Source organism: Aphidius gifuensis, linkage group LG2 (assembly GCF_014905175.1).
Source record: "Aphidius gifuensis isolate YNYX2018 linkage group LG2, ASM1490517v1, whole genome shotgun sequence".
Classification (NCBI taxonomy): Eukaryota; Metazoa; Arthropoda; class Insecta; order Hymenoptera; family Braconidae; genus Aphidius; species Aphidius gifuensis.
The window spans coordinates 5,252,017-5,270,446 of NC_057789.1; the positions used below are offsets into that span (position 1 = coordinate 5,252,017).

At 25.6% G+C, this 18,430-nt stretch overlaps 1 protein-coding gene across 1 annotated transcript; it reads left to right on the forward strand.

Moving 5' to 3' along the window:
* Nucleotides 1-1,250: 1,250 nt before the first annotated feature.
* LOC122848580 (DE-cadherin) lies at nt 1,251-17,496 on the forward strand. The gene is made up of 7 exons (XM_044146753.1): nt 1,251-1,935; nt 9,938-10,011; nt 10,329-10,467; nt 10,543-10,781; nt 11,111-14,759; nt 14,861-15,013; nt 15,125-17,496. Exons 1-7 carry the CDS (start codon nt 1,854-1,856, stop codon nt 15,265-15,267), a joined length of 4,479 nt encoding a protein of 1,492 aa, XP_044002688.1. The 5' UTR covers nt 1,251-1,853; the 3' UTR covers nt 15,268-17,496.
* Nucleotides 17,497-18,430: the final 934 nt, after the last annotated feature.

Sequence of the window (18,430 nt, forward strand, 5' to 3'; positions counted from 1 at the left end):
TTTATATCAAATAAGGTCAGTCTAATCAATGCAAATTTTTATAATTAATTTAAAATAATTATAAATATTTAAAAATATATATTCAGTTATTATTTAATTTCTATTTATATCATCAACCTAGTTTGTTGCAATTTAATTGTCACCATGATCCGCGGATCATTTTTATTTTTTTCCTAATATCTTTATCTATTTTTATTATATGTATATATAAATAATTGTATAAATATTACACTGGTGTTCTAAATATTTGTTCATTTATCTGTCTTCAATATTTTTAAAGTGACAATAACTAAAATAAAATAGAATTAATTAACCATTTATTTTCATTATACACTCTTCAATGTAACAGCAAAACTATTTTTCAGTAAATAAAAAATTCAACTAGAACATTTCAGTGACATCCGATTATAATTAAAAAATTATTATTATAAAATTTAATGAATTAAATAATCCAACAAAAAAAAAAAAAAATAAATAAATAAAAAAAAAAATTAAAATAAAACCTAACAATTAAAAGTAAATCTAATAGTAATTATAATTAATGTCGGAAATGAATGAATGAATAAATGTGTGTCGCATAAAAAGTGCATTACCCTTTTTACACTTTTTTTTTTTTTTTTTATTATACATAATTACAAAAAAGGGGGAAAAGAAAAAAAATGATAAATAAATAAAAATAATCACATATGAAGGTAAATTGGTTGAACCGTGGGTACCTGTATATTATCAACATACAATATACGTTCCTGAGCAATCAACAACAATCAACAAGTTGTTCTCCTCTTGTCCCGTATGCTATGAGTATACCTGAAATGTGGAGGGGGTGGTTAGGGGAGAGAGATTACACATGGCTCATCTTTTTTTTTTCATTTTTTTCTATTTCTACTATACGTTGATTATTATACCAATACATTGAAATAATTTTACGGTGTTGTGTGTTTGTAGCATAGTAAAAAAAAAAGGAGAGAGAGTTTTTCTTTGAAGCATATCCGAGAGAGAGAGGAAAAGATGGGACAAGCCTAGTTGATAGTCAAAGGGGACAGGGGAGAGAACAGGAGAGAAATAGTAAAGCAACAAAAGTCACGATGCCGGGTATCAGGAGGGGTTGAGGAGAAGCATATATTTCTTTCTCTCTTTGTCAATAATGCGCACGTATTTGTGTTATACAGTGAACCCTACGGGGGTACGAGTATCAGGATCCAAGTGGGGGTACGCGTCTGTACAATTTCAACGTTCTTACCGCAGGCTTCAGTTGAGTGAGCGCGTCTCTCTCTAAGCGTTGTATTGTTGTTATTATTATTTTTAAAAAAATAATAATAAACACTGAGTTATTAAAAAAAAAAAAATTATTTTTTTCCCCTAATTGTGTTTATGTGATTTAAATTTAAATATTAACTTTATTTTGTGTGCAAAATATTATATTTAAATGTGATCAACAAATTGTATTATTGTTTTTTCGATTTATAAGTGAAAAAGTTTAACCAAAAAAAGAGAGTTGATTAACAGGTGTTTAATTTAAATATATATTATATAAAAATGTTGACAATGAGGGTTGAAAGAAATTGTACATTATTGAAAAATATTAAAATGTTGTACACGTGTATTAATCCTCAATCGTGAGCACACTTTTGAGTTATAATTATTATTTTTTTTTTTATAATCACGACTGTAAATTCTTATTTTTATCATCTTGTTTTTTTTTTTCTTAAGTGCTTTATGGTGATTCAGTTAGATTAACCAGTTTTTTTCGGTTGAAATAAATGTATATTGAATAGAAAAAAAAGAAAAATATATCATATAGTTAAAATTGGTGAATATTTGAGGAGACAATTAGACAACAGTATATAATAATAATGGAAGTTGTACGATGTTGGGACCGTTGGGCGAGGCTTGTGGGGACCATTTCATTGTTCATTTTAATCATTGGAAGTCTTGGTAAGTTGTTTGTGAGTTTTTAACTACAGGGGCCCCGATTTCTGAGCTTGGTAAAACGAAAAAATTTCACTCGGCAATCTGGCTCTTTGGAGTATTTATTTTTCAGGTGTACTCATATTATGTTGGGCCCTATACTACACTGTACATAGTAAAAAAATATAGTATAAATTGTGCGCATGCGTATTGGGCCTTATACTCCATTTGTGTAAAACCACTCAACACGGGGACTTGAAAAAAAATATAAAAAAAAAATTCTCAACAACCGGCGTTGCCTGTCAAATTCTTTCGTTTTTCTCATTTTTTTTTTTTTTTTTATTTTATTTCTTTTTCAAATTCTTTTTTTTCCGATTTTTTTTCTTTCTTGAGTGTGTCCCCTTGTATATGTTCATACAAAAGACCATTTTATTTATTTTATTTTTGAAAATAAAAAATACAAGTAATATAAAAAAAAAAATACCTTGCAAATGTGTACGTGTATTTTTTTAAAAAATAAAATTAAAAAAAAAAAAGAGACAAAGAGGATGTTTGAATTACGATTATCATATTCTAAGTATACAAAAAAAAATTATCTTTTTGGTATTTATATATTGAATGTTTATCCAATGTTAGATATGGATATCCGATATGCTCAAATAGGCTTAATACACACACATATGAATTATATAGCTAATATAATTTTTATCCATTGGGGTTGAAATTTAAATACATGCTAAATTTGAAAATTGCGGAAGTAACGATATACAATGACCTGAGTTTTCATCAAAATATATTTAATATTATCAAATAACAATAATCTAATTGTTTAGATAAATTTTTTAAAAAGAATAAAAAAAAAGGACCAGACATAAAAAAGTGTATCAGTTGAGTGTTCAATGCAGCCATAGAACAGAGCGTGACTAATCGCCTGATAACTGAATAGGATTCCATGTGATTTTTGTGTGTTTAAACCACACCTCACCTGAATATATATATTATTTATTTTATTTATATATATACCTATATAAATTATATTTATAAAAATATATATTATATTTTGCATGCAAGCAATTTCCTTTGTCCTCAATATCCTTTCTTTTACCACTCTGCTCCTTCTTCAGATTGGCCAACAACTTTTACCAAATTTTTATTATTTGTAAATTTTGTTACTGTTATTGTTGTGCTTTTATTGTTGATTTTTTTCTTTGACTTTTAAAACTTGAAAAGTAGTTGAATTTTAGTTGTTTTTTTTTTTTTGTTATTTTTAATTTATTTATTTATTCAAGATTATTTTGCAATGTAAAAATGAAATAAACTGTTAGTTCGTTTTACAACTTTAAGGTATATCTATATATATTTGTAGTCTTTGAGAGTTTATAATGGGGGCAAAGAACTGACGGTTGGCGCAACACAACGATTGGGTCCGTGTATGTTGTATATAGTATGATACTGTACTTTTTCTATATACATATACAAAAACACGATAGCGTGGCTTCGTCATGTAGTGACCAAGTCCCTCGATATATTCTTGTCGTCATCATTTTCATCTTCATTTTATTATTATTATTCTTCTTCTTCGTAAAATCATCATCATCATCATGAAATTTTCAATGATAATAAATTTTTGAAAAAAAAAAAAAACCAATATCTGTCATATTTATAAGTAGAAATTTCAAAAGCTCCATTCAATTTTACACCCGACAGCACCAACATTCATTATTTTCACTTGTTCCTTTTTCTTTAAATTATCATTTTTCTACAATTTTTTTATCTCTTCATTTTGCGATATTTATTCTATTCATCTTATCAATTTATTATGATTTTTTTTAAGCTTATTTTTCCATCTATTGACATGTTACCTTGTGAATAATTTTTAACATTCAAATGTCTTTATTAAAAATTAATAATTTTACCAATTGATGTTTGATAAATTTATTTGACGTGGTTTCAATTTCTAATCGACATTTGAGTCATTTCCTGTTTTCAAATGACATTTTTCTGTGTTTATTTTTTTTTTACTCCTCCTTAAGTTGTATTAGTAGTTGATAATTTATATTTGATTCATCAGTTGTACTTGAGGCTTTGATTCACTCGATATGTTAACTGGAATTTATTATTAAATCGTGATTCATAAGATGAATCTTCATATACGTTATTTCAATTACACAATTTTACGATATATAATTTATAAAATGAAAGAGAGAAGGGAGAGACATCCACTTGGTTCATATAGTCAGACATGGTTAACAACGATGAGTATTATATGAAAATTGGATTAAATTGCTTGAAACAATTCATAGTTAATATATTTGAGTTTAATGTGTTGTATTTGTTGGTACAATACCTTTCAATTGTTTCGAAAATAAATTGAAAGGGAGGCAAGAATATTAGCTAAAAGAAAATATAGAAGAAAAAGTATTCTAGTTTTATTGGATGTATAGATAAATGGTTGGAGAAGAAAAGTTTATGTTACGGCCCTGCCATCAAGCATGAAGTGGTGTAACTGGAATAAAATACAACCTGGTGGATTCTTTAGCAACGTTGCCGGCTTGCTTGATTCTTGTTTACTTGATACTGCTTGATACTAGGTAGCTTGTTTCTTACTACTTCTACTTGGCCAATGTCACACTCCCCCATTTTGCTCAACTATTTTTTTTTTTTTTTATAATATATATAATATAATTTAATTTTTTTTTTCTCTATATCTTGCAAGTAAGACTTTACTCTTACCTTTCAAAAGAGTAGCGTGAGAATTTTTATTCTACTCAGGACACTGGATAAGATTATGAATATTCCAAAGTGATACGAGACAAGAAGCCACATAAATTAAATCACATTGAGGGGATAGTAAGAGCAAAATAAAAATTAAATAACAAAATATACTTATGAATCTTATGACACTTGAAAAAAAAATAGTAATGTTTTTTATATGTATTTTATTTTTATTTCATGTTTTGACGTTAACAAGTAAAAATATAATATTAAATTGTTGAAAAAGCATCATGCAAACTAAGCACGTCTTAGTTGTGATCAATCATAGCACATATTTTTCAAATATATGCAAATTTTTGTTGTATTTTTACAATCGATATAACAAGTAAAAATTGCAATATAAAAAAAATAATATCAAAACATGTAAATATTAGAATATATAAGATAGAAAAAATGAAATTGTTCTATTTATATTATTGACAGTTATTTGAAATACAAAAATAAATTTTTGATTTTATTTTAATATATATAATAACTTGTAGAAAAAATAAATAAATATATTTTTCAATTGATAAATCAATTTTTATTATGTCACAGAGGTTTTTTTTTTATTAAAGCTAATTAAATTATCTAAATCGAAATAGTCATGTGTGAATGAGACCAAATATATTCATGTAAATTTTACTGTTGAGATAAATAATATAGATGAAACTATAAATTATACATTCAAGGGGAACTTTTTTATGTGATACTATGACTGCACAATAAAATATATTTTTTAATTTAACAAAATCAACGAAATTAACCAACAAAAGCTACAAAAATTTACAATCCGTTGACTTGTCATATCACTGATTTTTCTGTATGCTAGATTCTCTCCCTCAATTGTTAATTTTAAAAATAAAATTATTCCAGAATAATTTATATTTTTATCATTTTCTCTTTTTCCTTCTTTCAATACTCTACATATCTACATGTCAATTTTTTTATTTGTTTTTTTATTGATAAATATATGAATGAATGAATGAGTTGCATTGTGGGTTTTATGTATTTTTTGATCATCATATTTAAGTTTGGCTGACTCAGGTATATTGAAAGTGTGTAAGCTATATGAAAAAATGAATAAAAAAAAATTTATTCTTATTGTAACAAATCTTTATATGTGCATGACGTCATTTAACATTCTTTAAAAACACGTCAGCTTATACTCAGAATCTCTCACGTGTGTTTGACTTGATTATTATTATCATCATGATATTTTATCATCCTTTTTTATTTTGACCTCGAAAATAAAACTGTATAAATAATAAAAAAAAAAAAAAAAGCTATGATTCATCTTGTTTATTATTAATTTTTAAATAATATTCATGTAATTTTTCATAAGACTTGATTAATAATCAGTCATTGTTTTATCATGAAAAATGTTGTTAAAATAACAAGCACCCTTTTTTCATTTTAAATTATTATTAATGTGTTTTTTTTTTTTTTAATTGTATTAAGTAATGAATTAAGTTGAAAGCAAAAAATTGCGATTGTAGAGTGTACATGAGGGAATAAAATGCGCTCAAGCCAAATCAGTTTCAATTTATTTATCTTATTCTCTTGTTGTTTGTCTGGTCTTTCTGAGGGCCTCTCACTCAGCTGTCCAGAATTACAGTTTAAACATTATACTAGACTTTTTCACTTATTCACTGAGTCATTAAATTTTACCTTAGTTTTAAACATAAAAACTTTTTAGCCCCTATTGTTAAACAATTATTAAACAACATGAAATGTTCAAAAAATTAATGTAAATTTAACTGCTCTCTTTTTTTTTTTTTTTTTTGTTTTTCGTTCATCTCATTTTGTATAATTTAAAAAAATATAAAAGCTCGAAAGCTTTAAAATAATTATTTATAGATTTTTAAGATATTATTTATATTAATAATAAATAAAATAATTTTTTTTAAGTTAAAGTGATACTGGCATTTATAAAAAATAATTTCAACAAACATTATACCCAAGAGAGATGTGACTTTTGTACCGGGCATCCGTGGAAATGCCCCCGAGAAAATTCTTTGGCCTTTAATCGAATTTCTGTAATCCAATTATTGTCGTGACATAGTACACATACAACAGAAATTTTTTTTAAATTTTTTATCTATAATAAAAAAAAATAGAGAATTTTTAAGTCTGCAGGTTATATTCCCAGTCAAAATACACTTGAATTTATTTTCTAATTTATTCTATTGGACAGGATGCAAAAAATTGTTAATAAATTTTTTTATCCATGTTTTTTTTATTTCTCTATTTTCTATCTCTTTGTTCCTCATTGTATATATATTTTTTTTTTTTTTGTCATTGTGTTTTATAAATACAGAAGAAAATTGAAAAAAGTAAATAAAATAAAATTGTGATTGACTGGTTTAATAGTTTTTTTTATTTTCCCATTTATTTATTACTTCTCCCACAATAATTTCAAGATATGCTTTGTTAGCATGTTGTTTAAATACACAAGAGAGAACAAGACAATATGATTTTGGTCCCCTTGATGTACGCCGCAAATGTACTCTCAGCTTCCCCAATTTTATTTATATGACTCATCGATTTAACGTTCTGCTTCACATTATATACAATTTCCCTTTCGTAAGTATATATTTTATTATATACGCCTTGTTTCATATACATTAAGTAAATAATAATATATATAAAAATTGTGGGTTTGGCTGCTGTGAAGACACACTCACGTGCGTATGTCATTGCCTCGTGCGTAACACAAACAGCAGTAGCATGGACCAATTTTGTATTTGGATTTTGGAGGAAAAAAAAAAGGGGATTTTCGAAGATTACATGCCAAGGTACATGGGAAATAAGCAAGGGGGTTCAAGTACAATATTATATATGTATTGAAATGAATGTTGTATTGAGTTGAGCAGCAGCAGGCTGGGGAGAGATTCAATGCTCCTGCATCAAGGGGGGTTAGCAAGGACGCGATCAAGGGGGAAAACAGGGTGGACAACACGCTGAACTTAATAACAACGATCAGCATTATGTACAATATGGCTTTTGTATCGTGTTAACTTTATTGATCGACGATTTTAGATATGGCTTGAATGCCTAATTTTATCAATTCTTAAATACACACTTATTGTGTAAATTGACAGTATAGCGAATTGCTAAATATATCATTTGATGATTTATAAATTTTTTTTATCTTGTAAATTATGATATTCATGTTAATAAATTATTGAATAATAATTATATATATTGATATTATTTTTTTTTTTCAATTTAGATAAGAGAATTTGTCATTTTAATGACAAAAATTATTTCAAAGATTTTTTATTTTTTTTTCTCTGTGTGAGTATATATAATATCAAAAAAAAAAGACAAAAATTTATCAAATAACTGATAGCAATATCATGCACTTGTCATGTATTATTATAAAATAAATTTAATGATAAAAATAATATTTATAAATATGAAAATTTGTGGTTGATTTTTAAACTGTATGGATAATATCCAGCGGGTATCAAAAGTTGACAGTTATAATTTCCATTGTACAAATAAATGATAAATAAATAAATACATATATAAAATATATCAAAAAAAAAAAAAAAACATTTCAACTCAATTTGAAATAAAATATTAATTACTAAATAATATATAAAATAACAATTTCATTGCACACAAATATGTATGTATAGAATAACAATACGTTATGCATTATATGTACAATTTTGAGGTATTTGAATGTATAATAACAATACATGTGTATGTACGTATGTAGAGTATACACATATGTAGTTTAAATTGACGTTCGATAGCGCGTTGAACAGGGTGCAATCCTTCGCATCCGGCAATTGAAGCGTTCGATAATAATTTACGTAATGAGAATGTCGATATATGTATATATTTAATGTTGGAAAATTGGCATGCAGCCCCCGCGGTGAATGGCCCACATTGACGAATATTCCCTGAGTGAACCACTGACTGCAGACCACATCTGCATTAATTCTAAACTTGCTTACATATATGTGTGTTTCTAACATAATAAATTTTGTACATACATATGTAAGCAAATACAGTATTTTATCATCATTAGTTAGCTCTTTCATTCAATAATCTTAGTATTATAACTTTTGTCTGTACTTGTTGTAAAATTGAATCGATATATATCTTCAAAGATATTTATATGAAAAAGTTTTTGAAAGTACATGCAGGTATATTTTTAAATTGACAAGTTGTTGGAAATTTTTCTTTAGTCAAGGTCGATTTAAGAAAAAGTATAGTAGCTAGTTACATCCGGTGGAAGTTTATGTTGTTCTATAGAGGAAGTTGGCAAGTATATGTAGAAAATAATAGGGGAAAAGAGGAGGAAGAGGAGGAGGATGAATAAGGTGAATATACTATCACGCGATCTTGAGAATAAGGGAGGATATTAAAACTATCGGTGCCAGTTCACCAAACTTGCTTATATTATTTTTTTCTATATATAAAAAAAAATAATTTTCTTTTGAAGTTTCTTATATATAAAATAAAAAAAGTAAATATATCACTACTCATGTGTCATAACCACTGATGTCACACACAAAAAGTATATAAATAAAAAAAAATTTATCCGCAACAACATCAAAAACTTGAAGATGAATTAGCAGTTCTTTCAAACTTTGCATAATATATTTTTAGAATTTATTATTATATTTTTTTTTTTTGATCCTGTTTTTTATTAGAGTTTAATAAAAACATAATGTTAGACACTTATGTTTGACTCGATATGTATATCGATCATGTGTCGCTTGTTGCCACATGCGAGCATGAATATTTATTCACGCAACAGCCTTGACCGACATCAACAACGATCTAGGTGTAATAATTTTCTTCAATTATGATGAATTAAGTTGATTAAGATATGGTCAAATAGTTTATCTATATTTTTAATGGACAATTAAATTTAAAAATTATATATTTAATTATGTTTATGTATTTGGTGATTTGATATGCTAGGTAGAGATGAAAAATAAAACGACAGATGAGATCGAAGCTCGTCTATTATTATTCACTGCAATCTCGTGGTTTATATATGTGGATATATATTTTTTTTTTTTTTCGTTACCCCTACTTTTTCTACGACCCCTGTAACTAAAACCCAACCCTTTTTTACCCTGTTATTTAAACATTACTTTATGACACACTATACCCGCTGCTGCTTGCAGTACAATTACCCCTTTTTATATATTTTTTTTTTCTTCTTTTACTAATGACATATTTGATTGATTATTATTTATATAAATGAAAATTAATTGTGATTAATGTTTTTATTATTTTGTTACAGGTGATGCAACAAAAATGCGACATTCGAGACATTCTGAGCCACGACAAGAACATCCTAATAATGATAAATCAGTGGTGAGTTAATATTTATTTAAAAAAAAAAAAGCAAAAATGTGTTATTCTGTATTCAATATTTTTTTGAAATAAAAAATACATTTGTGTGTTAATATATTATACATTACGTGGCACTTTTACTGTAGTTTAAATATTTATTTATACAGTCAAGTAATAAAATAGACTTTTAGCAAAAAACTCGTATCTAGTTTTTTTTCAATTTTAAAATGTACATTTTATATTAAATCAATTATATTTTTAGTGATTTTTCATGTTTGTTAAATTAATTTTATATTTATTTATTTATTTTATTTTATTTTTTTTTTGCATTTATCTAGGCTAAAAATGATGGTCACAATCACAAACCAGTTTTTACGAATTGTAATAATTATCATCCTACTATGAAAGAAGAAGAACGACCTGGTTATGAAGTTATACAAGTACAAGCTGTTGATCCAGATCCAATAAATCAAGGAGGTCAGTTTAAGCAAACTGTTTATATTTGATAATAAATAGTTGGCATGTTAATAATAATTTATTTAAATGTTTTAGGAAAAATAACATACAGCTTGGAAAAAGAACCATTGGAAAGACTTAAATTTGAAATAAATAATGTCACTGGATGGATTAGAACAACTCAATTTTTTGATAGAGACGAACCATATCGTGAAAAAGAAGCTTGGCTAACAGTCATTGCAACAGACAATGGATTTTTTCGTCTGACTGATGTATGCTCCTTCAAAGTTATAATCGAGGACATCAATGATAATGCTCCAGTTTTTGACAGAGTGGTAAGCAGCTTATCTTTTATGTATTCAACACTTTTTTTTTTTTTTCTTTTTTACACTTGATTGCTTTGTTGATATTAATATTGATAAACAAAAAAAAAATGTATCGCAGACAGCAGAATTTAATTCGTTCATTGAAATTAAAATTTTGTTAAAAATTAGGTCTCACGTGGAAATTCCGCCTACAAGGTTGGTCCGCGGTGTAATCGGTGTTGTTGTTTTTTTTTTTTTTTTTAATAATAATTTATTATTATCATGTAATGCATGAAAATAAATGTCTATGAAAAATAATCAATATATATTTTTGATGAAATAAATTTTTTTCTTTTCAGTCTTATGATGAATCAGTGCCAAAAGATTTACCAGTTGGTCGAAGAGTAATGACACTATCAGCAACAGATATTGATGATGGTAACAAGGCAGTTGTTAGATTTAATATATCATCATTACGACCAGATGAAAATGATTATTTTAAAGTAAATCCAGAAACTGGTATAATAACACTGAATAAAAAAATAGATAAAGAAGAAGGATATAAATTTAAATTAATAGCAAGAGCAACTGATCAAGGACAAGAACCAAAATCTGAAGAAATACGTTTGACAATTGAAATTGTTGAATCAAATAAAAAATCACCATCATTTACACTTATTGAGCCAAATTCAACAATAAGCATTCAAGAAAATTCTCATGATTTTGATAATAATATAATAACACTACAAGCACAATCAAATATTGATGATAAACCACGTGTATTATTTTCATTGATAAATGGTGTTACTGAACCAATGAATAAACATGGTACATTTAAATTAAATTCAGATGGTAATACAGCACATATTAGATTAGCACAAACACTTGATTATGGTAAAACAAATGAATATACTTTACTTGTACGTGTTATGAATGATCATAATTTAGGTGCTGAAACAAAAATTCATATAAATGTATTAGATGTTAATGATCATTCACCAGTATTTAATGATATTAAAGTTGGTGGTGTATTAGAAAATGAACCAGAGGGTACATTTGTAATGCAAGTACGTGCAAGTGATGCTGATGGTACTGAAGAACATAATCAAATAACATATAAACTTGGTAATTATGATGATTTATTTAAAATTGATGAAAAAACAGGTAATATAACAACGCTAAAAGTATTTGATCGTGAAAGAGAAGGTATTTATGATTTAAAAGTCATTGCAACAGATAGTTCACCAAGTGCAAATTCAAAAACAGGTGAACATAATTATTTAGAAAGTACATTTAGAATTGAAATTGGTGATAAAAATGATAATCCACCACATTTTAATGAATCAGTATATACAGCACGTTCAGTTGGTGAAAATTCAAATAAACATAAAATTGTTGTACAAGTACATGCTAACGATGAAGATATTGCAAGTCCAGTAACATATAGTATTATATCTGGTAATACTGCTGATACATTTTATATTGAAGCTGAAACTGGTAGAATACGTGTTAATAATCCACCAGATTATGAAAAATATCCATCATATAATTTAACAGTACGTGCATCTGATGGTAATGCTGATGATACAGCAACAGTTAGAATATTTATTGAAAATATTAATGATAATCCACCGGAATTTGAAGAATTTGAAAGAAATCCAATTATTGATGAAGAATTTTTATTTCAAGGTTGTTTAACAACAGTTAAAGCATATGATCCAGATGTTACTGATCGTAGTGCTGATCAACATATTGTTTATTCAATAAAAGATATTGATCAACAGCCATTAATATCAATTGATCAATATGGCTGTATGAAATTAAAAAAACCACTTGATAGAGATTTACCAAATGGACGTTCAACATGGGTTATTAATGTTAAAGCACGTGATGAAGATGGTGGTCCAAATTCAATACAAAGTCTTGTTGAAGTACATATTACACTAAATGATATTAATGATAATGCACCGTTTTTAGATATGAAAGAACCAGTTATTTGGCGTGAAAATAAAGAACCAGGTAAAATAACAAAATTACAAGCACGTGATTATGATTCAGATAAAAATGGACCACCATTTAAATATTATATTGATATTAATCAAGAAAATGAAGATATTAATAATAAATTTACAATTGCTGATGGTTATCTTTATGCTAAAGTTAAATTTGATCGTGAAGAAAAAAAGAGTTATAATATACCAATAACAATAAGTGATGGTGGTGAACCAACAATGACTGGTACATCAACATTAATTGTTATTATTGGTGATGAAAATGATAATCCAATGAATGAAGGTTCAAGTTCAATATTTGTTTATAATTATCGAGGTGAATCACCAGATACTGATATTGGACGTGTTTATGTTGATGATAAAGATGATTGGGATTTAGCTGATAAATATTTTCAATGGTATAATAATGATAATCAGCCTGGATTTGATCTTAATTCAAATACTGGTATGATAACAATGTTATCTGGTACAAAAAGTGGTAATTATATATTAAATTTTACTGTTACTGAAGCAAGTTTACTCATTGAAAGTCATACTGTTAATGCACAAGTTAGTATAACAATTAAAGATATACCAGAAGAAGCTGTATTACGATCTGGATCAATACGTTTGTTAAATATAACACAAGAAGAATTTATAATAAAAGATATTGATACTAAAAAAAGTATAAAAGATCGTTTTCAAGAAGAATATGCTAAAATACTTAATATTAGTGTTGAAAATGTTGATGTATTTACAGTATTACATTCACCACATAATAATCAAAATAAAAGTTTATTAGATGTTAGATTTTCAGCACATGCTAGTCCATATTGGGCATCAGAAAAATTAAATACAATATTAACTGAAAATTATGATAAATTAAGTGATGAATTAAATGTTAATATAATGCTTATTAATATTGATGAATGTTTATTTGAAAAATTACATTGTAATAATTCATGTCGTAATTATTTAAATATAAGTACAGTACCATATTCTGTATTTACAAATACAAGTTCATTTGTTGGTGTACGTGCTGTTGTTGATCCATTATGTACATGTCATATTGCTGAACCACCAGTATGTTTAAATGGTGGTACACCATTAAAAGATCGTTGTGAATGTCCACCAAATTTTGATGGACCACATTGTGAATTACTTGGTATTGGTTTTGATGGTAATGGTTGGTCAATAATGCCATCACCAGGACAAGCATGTGATGAATCACATGTTGGTTTAGAAGTAACACCATATAATAAAGATGGTTTAATATTTTATTTTGGACCAATGTATTTTAATCCATTAATAAATATACAAGATTTTATGTCATTAGAAATACAAAATGGTTTAGCTGTATTATATGTTGATTATGGTACTGGTACTGTTAAACTTGAACACAATGAAACAATATTAACTGATGGTAAAAGTCATAAAATTGATGTATTATGGACTAAAACAACTATTGAATTAAAAGTTGATAATTGTGGTACATCAATTTGTATGAGATTAACAGCACCATTAGGAACAAATGAATTTTTAAATGTCAATAGTCCAATACAAATTGGTGGTAGTTTAACACAATTTAATGAATTGAGACAACATTATTCATGGAATTATACACCAACACAAAAAGGTTTTTCTGGTTGTATTAAAAATATGACAATTAATGGCAATACATTAAATCTTGGTATGCCATCATATCATCATAATACTAAATTAGGTTGTACACTTGAAACAAATGCTGCTGCTAGTTTTGTTGTACGTTCTAAATTTATATTGCCTTTACTAGCATCTTTTCTAGGATTGGCATTATTTATAATTGTTTTTGTTATGATAAAGAAAAAAGATAATGATTTATATAAAGATATGGATGATATAAGAGAAAATATTATTAATTATGAGGATGAAGGTGGTGGTGAAGTTGATACTGGCTTTGATTTAAATGTACTTAGACGTATTTATGATGATCAACCAATTGATTCTAAAATTGCACCATCCATACTTCAAGGAAGAGGTAAATTAATTTATTTATTTATTTATTTTTTCTATCTCAATGATTCAATTTATATGTATGTATGACTCATTTTTTTTTGTAATACAATTATTTATTTTTAGCTGCTGACGAAGTACCAGATATTTGTGGTTTTCTTGATGGAAAAAAAGAGAGCTGTGACAAGGATCCTGACACAAATCCGTTTGATGACGTCAGGCATTATGCATACGAAGGAGAAGGAAATTCAGATGGTTCTTTGTCATCATTAGCATCATGTAAGTATTTTTTTTTCTTTACAACATTAAACCATTCAAATTGAAATCTCATTTTTATTCAATTAATTAATTTCATGGTGTTTTATGTTTTTTTTTTTTTTTGTTAAACAGGCACTGACGATGGAGATCTCAAGTTCAATTATCTATCAAATTTCGGTCCGAGATTTAGAAAATTAGCTGACATGTATGGGGAGGAGCCAAGTGATGAAGAGAGCGATGGTGTTGAAGAACGTGAAAGTGAAAGTTGGTGTTAATAATGTCTGTGTGTGTCTACTAAACCATACAATTTTTTTTTCTTTTTTTTTCTACAATGAGTAGAGTATATATATATAAATAAATATATAACAATTAATCATTCAAACTTTATATAAACCAGTGTAATGTACTTAAACGAATGAAGCAAGTTTCAAAATATTTGGTGAAGAAAAAATTGATAAAATAAAAGGGAGTGTTGATTGTGTTTTCGATGTCAATCGATTACCTTTCGTAACGCCAAAGAACCAGATTAACAAGAAAAATCAGAGTAAAAAAAAAAGACAAAATGAAGATGAAGAAATAATAAATAGATAAATAAAATAACAATCGTGATATGATTATTAGAAAATTGAGAAAATGACACGGATAAATAATATTGATTCTAAGTATTTTTTTTTTTTTTTTTTAATTGTTGTGTATATGAGTGATCATAAAAAGAAGATATAAAAAAATAATTAAGCAATGACATATCATATTTAAGAACACTTTTATAATTAAAATCCAATTATATTAATTCAATTTTTAATAAAACCAATTGAAATTATTAAATCATTGTACACTGACATACTTAATTATGCACAAATTTATTTATCAATTAACTGGACTTTTTTTTGTTGTTGTTATTTTTTTAACTTCAATTTTTTTTTAAATAAAAAATTGTGCAGTAGCTGTCAGTGATATCAGCATATGTACATTACGCATAAAAATGACTGAATAACACATATTTTATTTTGTTTATCAATTAATTAAAAATAAAAAAAATTTAAATAATATTAATTTAAAAAAAAAAAAAAAGCTTTTTTGTTCTTTTTTTATTATAAAAAAAATTTATAATTAAAAAAAAAAAATGAAATTAAATAATAAATTGCATTTTTAGTTTTGAATATTTGAAATATCAGACCTGATAAATGAATAATTATTTTTTTAATTTACTTATAAATTGCCAAGAGCAATATATTGATTATTATTTTCGAAAACAATACGAGTGTTGGTTTATAAAGTGCAAATATTTAATAACACTTGAATAATGGTATTTGACTTTGTAGAATTTCTTGGTCGATAAATGTATTATAGCATTTTCAAGTGTAAAACCATGTCGACTCTTGGGTTATGATAAATCATTGAATTCTATTCTATTCTGTTCAGTGAATGTAACAGTGAATGTGTGATTGTTAAAATGATGAATAATTGAAATGAATAAATATATACCAGTAAACAATTTTATTTAGAAAAAAATAAAATAGATAAATCAAAAAAATAAAAAATGTATGTTTGCCTTGCGTTGTATATGAAAAATTAATTTATATATATAGAATAATTTAAAAATGTAATTAGCTATTATTATTTTTTAATATTGAATGAATAATTATGACTCTTGTATGTATTTTATTATTGTTTATGAAAGTTAATATTAATTGAATTTTTTAATATGAAATTGTTTATCATCCATGAGTGAGATAAAATATGTTTGTTTAAATAACGAATAAAAAATATAAATAACACCAATTAAATATCAATATTCGAGGGTATCAATCATGAACACCTGTGAATTTTGATAATAATAAAAAAAAAAAAAAATATTAACAGTATAGAGATTGAATTGAATTTTTAGAAAAATAAAAATTCTCGTTAGGCTTTGATTTATATAACATAAATAAAAATAATTAAACTATAATATTGTCGAATATTCGAAACAATGAAATGCTTATTTTACGATAAGCTCAATTGATCAATTCACCAGTGTATATGCTTCCATAAATAAAGGACAAAGAATGGTAAAAAAAAAATATAAAACAATTTAAAAAAATTGGTAGCTGCTTTTTTTTTTCGCTGAGGCAGCATTTAACGTTTATTTTTACGTTAATAGAAACACATTCGAATGTTGATTGTCGTTTCATATATTATATATATTAAATGTAAAAAAAAAAAAATATACTGCAAATGTGATGCAGATGTATTTAGAAAAAAAAATAAACCATATATATATATTTCGAAATATTTAATTTGTAATATTGTAGAAATGATAAGTTCATTTTTATTTTTTAATTAAAATAATTAAGATTTTTGTACAAAATAAATAATTTCTGTCATTTTTATGTTTTAAAAAATATTATATTGACCATCATTTTACTTATAAATACTCATTCAATTGCCAAGTTGAGTGAAAATAAAAGCAAAAAAAAAAAAACAAAAGCTTGGCTGGATCAAAAATAACATTCCAATTGTTTGGAAAACTTATGAAACTTATAAGTTAAAATATTAATTATTATAGAAATCAAAAAAATAAAATATACTATTTTAATTTGACTAAAAAAATTTGGAGCTTTAGCAAGCACTTGCCATAATATTTTTTTATTTTTTCATTTCGAGTATATCATTAAAAAAATCAAACGAAAAAAATTATTATTGGCTGTATTGTTGATTGATAAAAAAATAATTTTAACAATACCAAAATAATTGAGTTTAAAATAACAAATAATAAAATTTAAAAAAATTTTTTTTACTTTCAATAATGTATTAACATTGCACTGCCGTAATTCAATTGCTTTCAGGCAATGACAATGGTGAAAAACAAAAAAAAAAAATGCAATAAGTATGTTAAAAGTTAAAAAAAAAAAAAAAGATAAAAATAATATCTTTTTGCAACTTATACTACGAGCTTTATTAGATGGAAAAAAAATAAATAAATAGAAATTTCTATTATTATTGCGCATTTGTATATCTGTATTTTTCTTATTATTTTTTACAAATATATTTATTGTGTCACGTGAAAAAAAAAGTGTGCAAAGAGACTCGAAAATCGCGCGTTGTGTTCCATTAAAAAATATATAAATTTTTTTGTGATAAATTACATTACTTGGAACACCCGTTAGTCACTAAGTTTTTCACTTCAATTTCCACTATTATATGTAAATTTAAGAATTATTCTATTGTTAAGTTATATAGAAAATAAAAAATAATAAAAAAAAAAATAAATAAATAAATCAGTGTATTATCAATACAAAAAAGTTTTTATTTGTAAATTAATTTAATAATAGCTTTTTTTTTTATTCAAGCAAAACATGTGGGTTGATGAAAAAACAAAATAATAATGTTTAATTGTTTATCGACTAATGGGGCTTCTGAATACATGATGAAAAAAATAAATAAAAATAATTTAAA

Excerpts from the sequence above, each read along its gene's own strand:
- LOC122848580 (XM_044146753.1), top strand. The coding sequence starts at position 1,854 with ATGGAAGTTGTACGATGTTGGGACCGTTGGGCGAGGCTTGTGGGGACC. Across the intron at positions 1,936-9,937 it reads TTTAATCATTGGAAGTCTTG|GTGATGCAACAAAAATGCGA; the intron begins GTAAGTTGTTTG and ends ATTTTGTTACAG. Across the intron at positions 15,014-15,124 it reads TTTGTCATCATTAGCATCAT|GCACTGACGATGGAGATCTC; the intron begins GTAAGTATTTTT and ends TTTGTTAAACAG.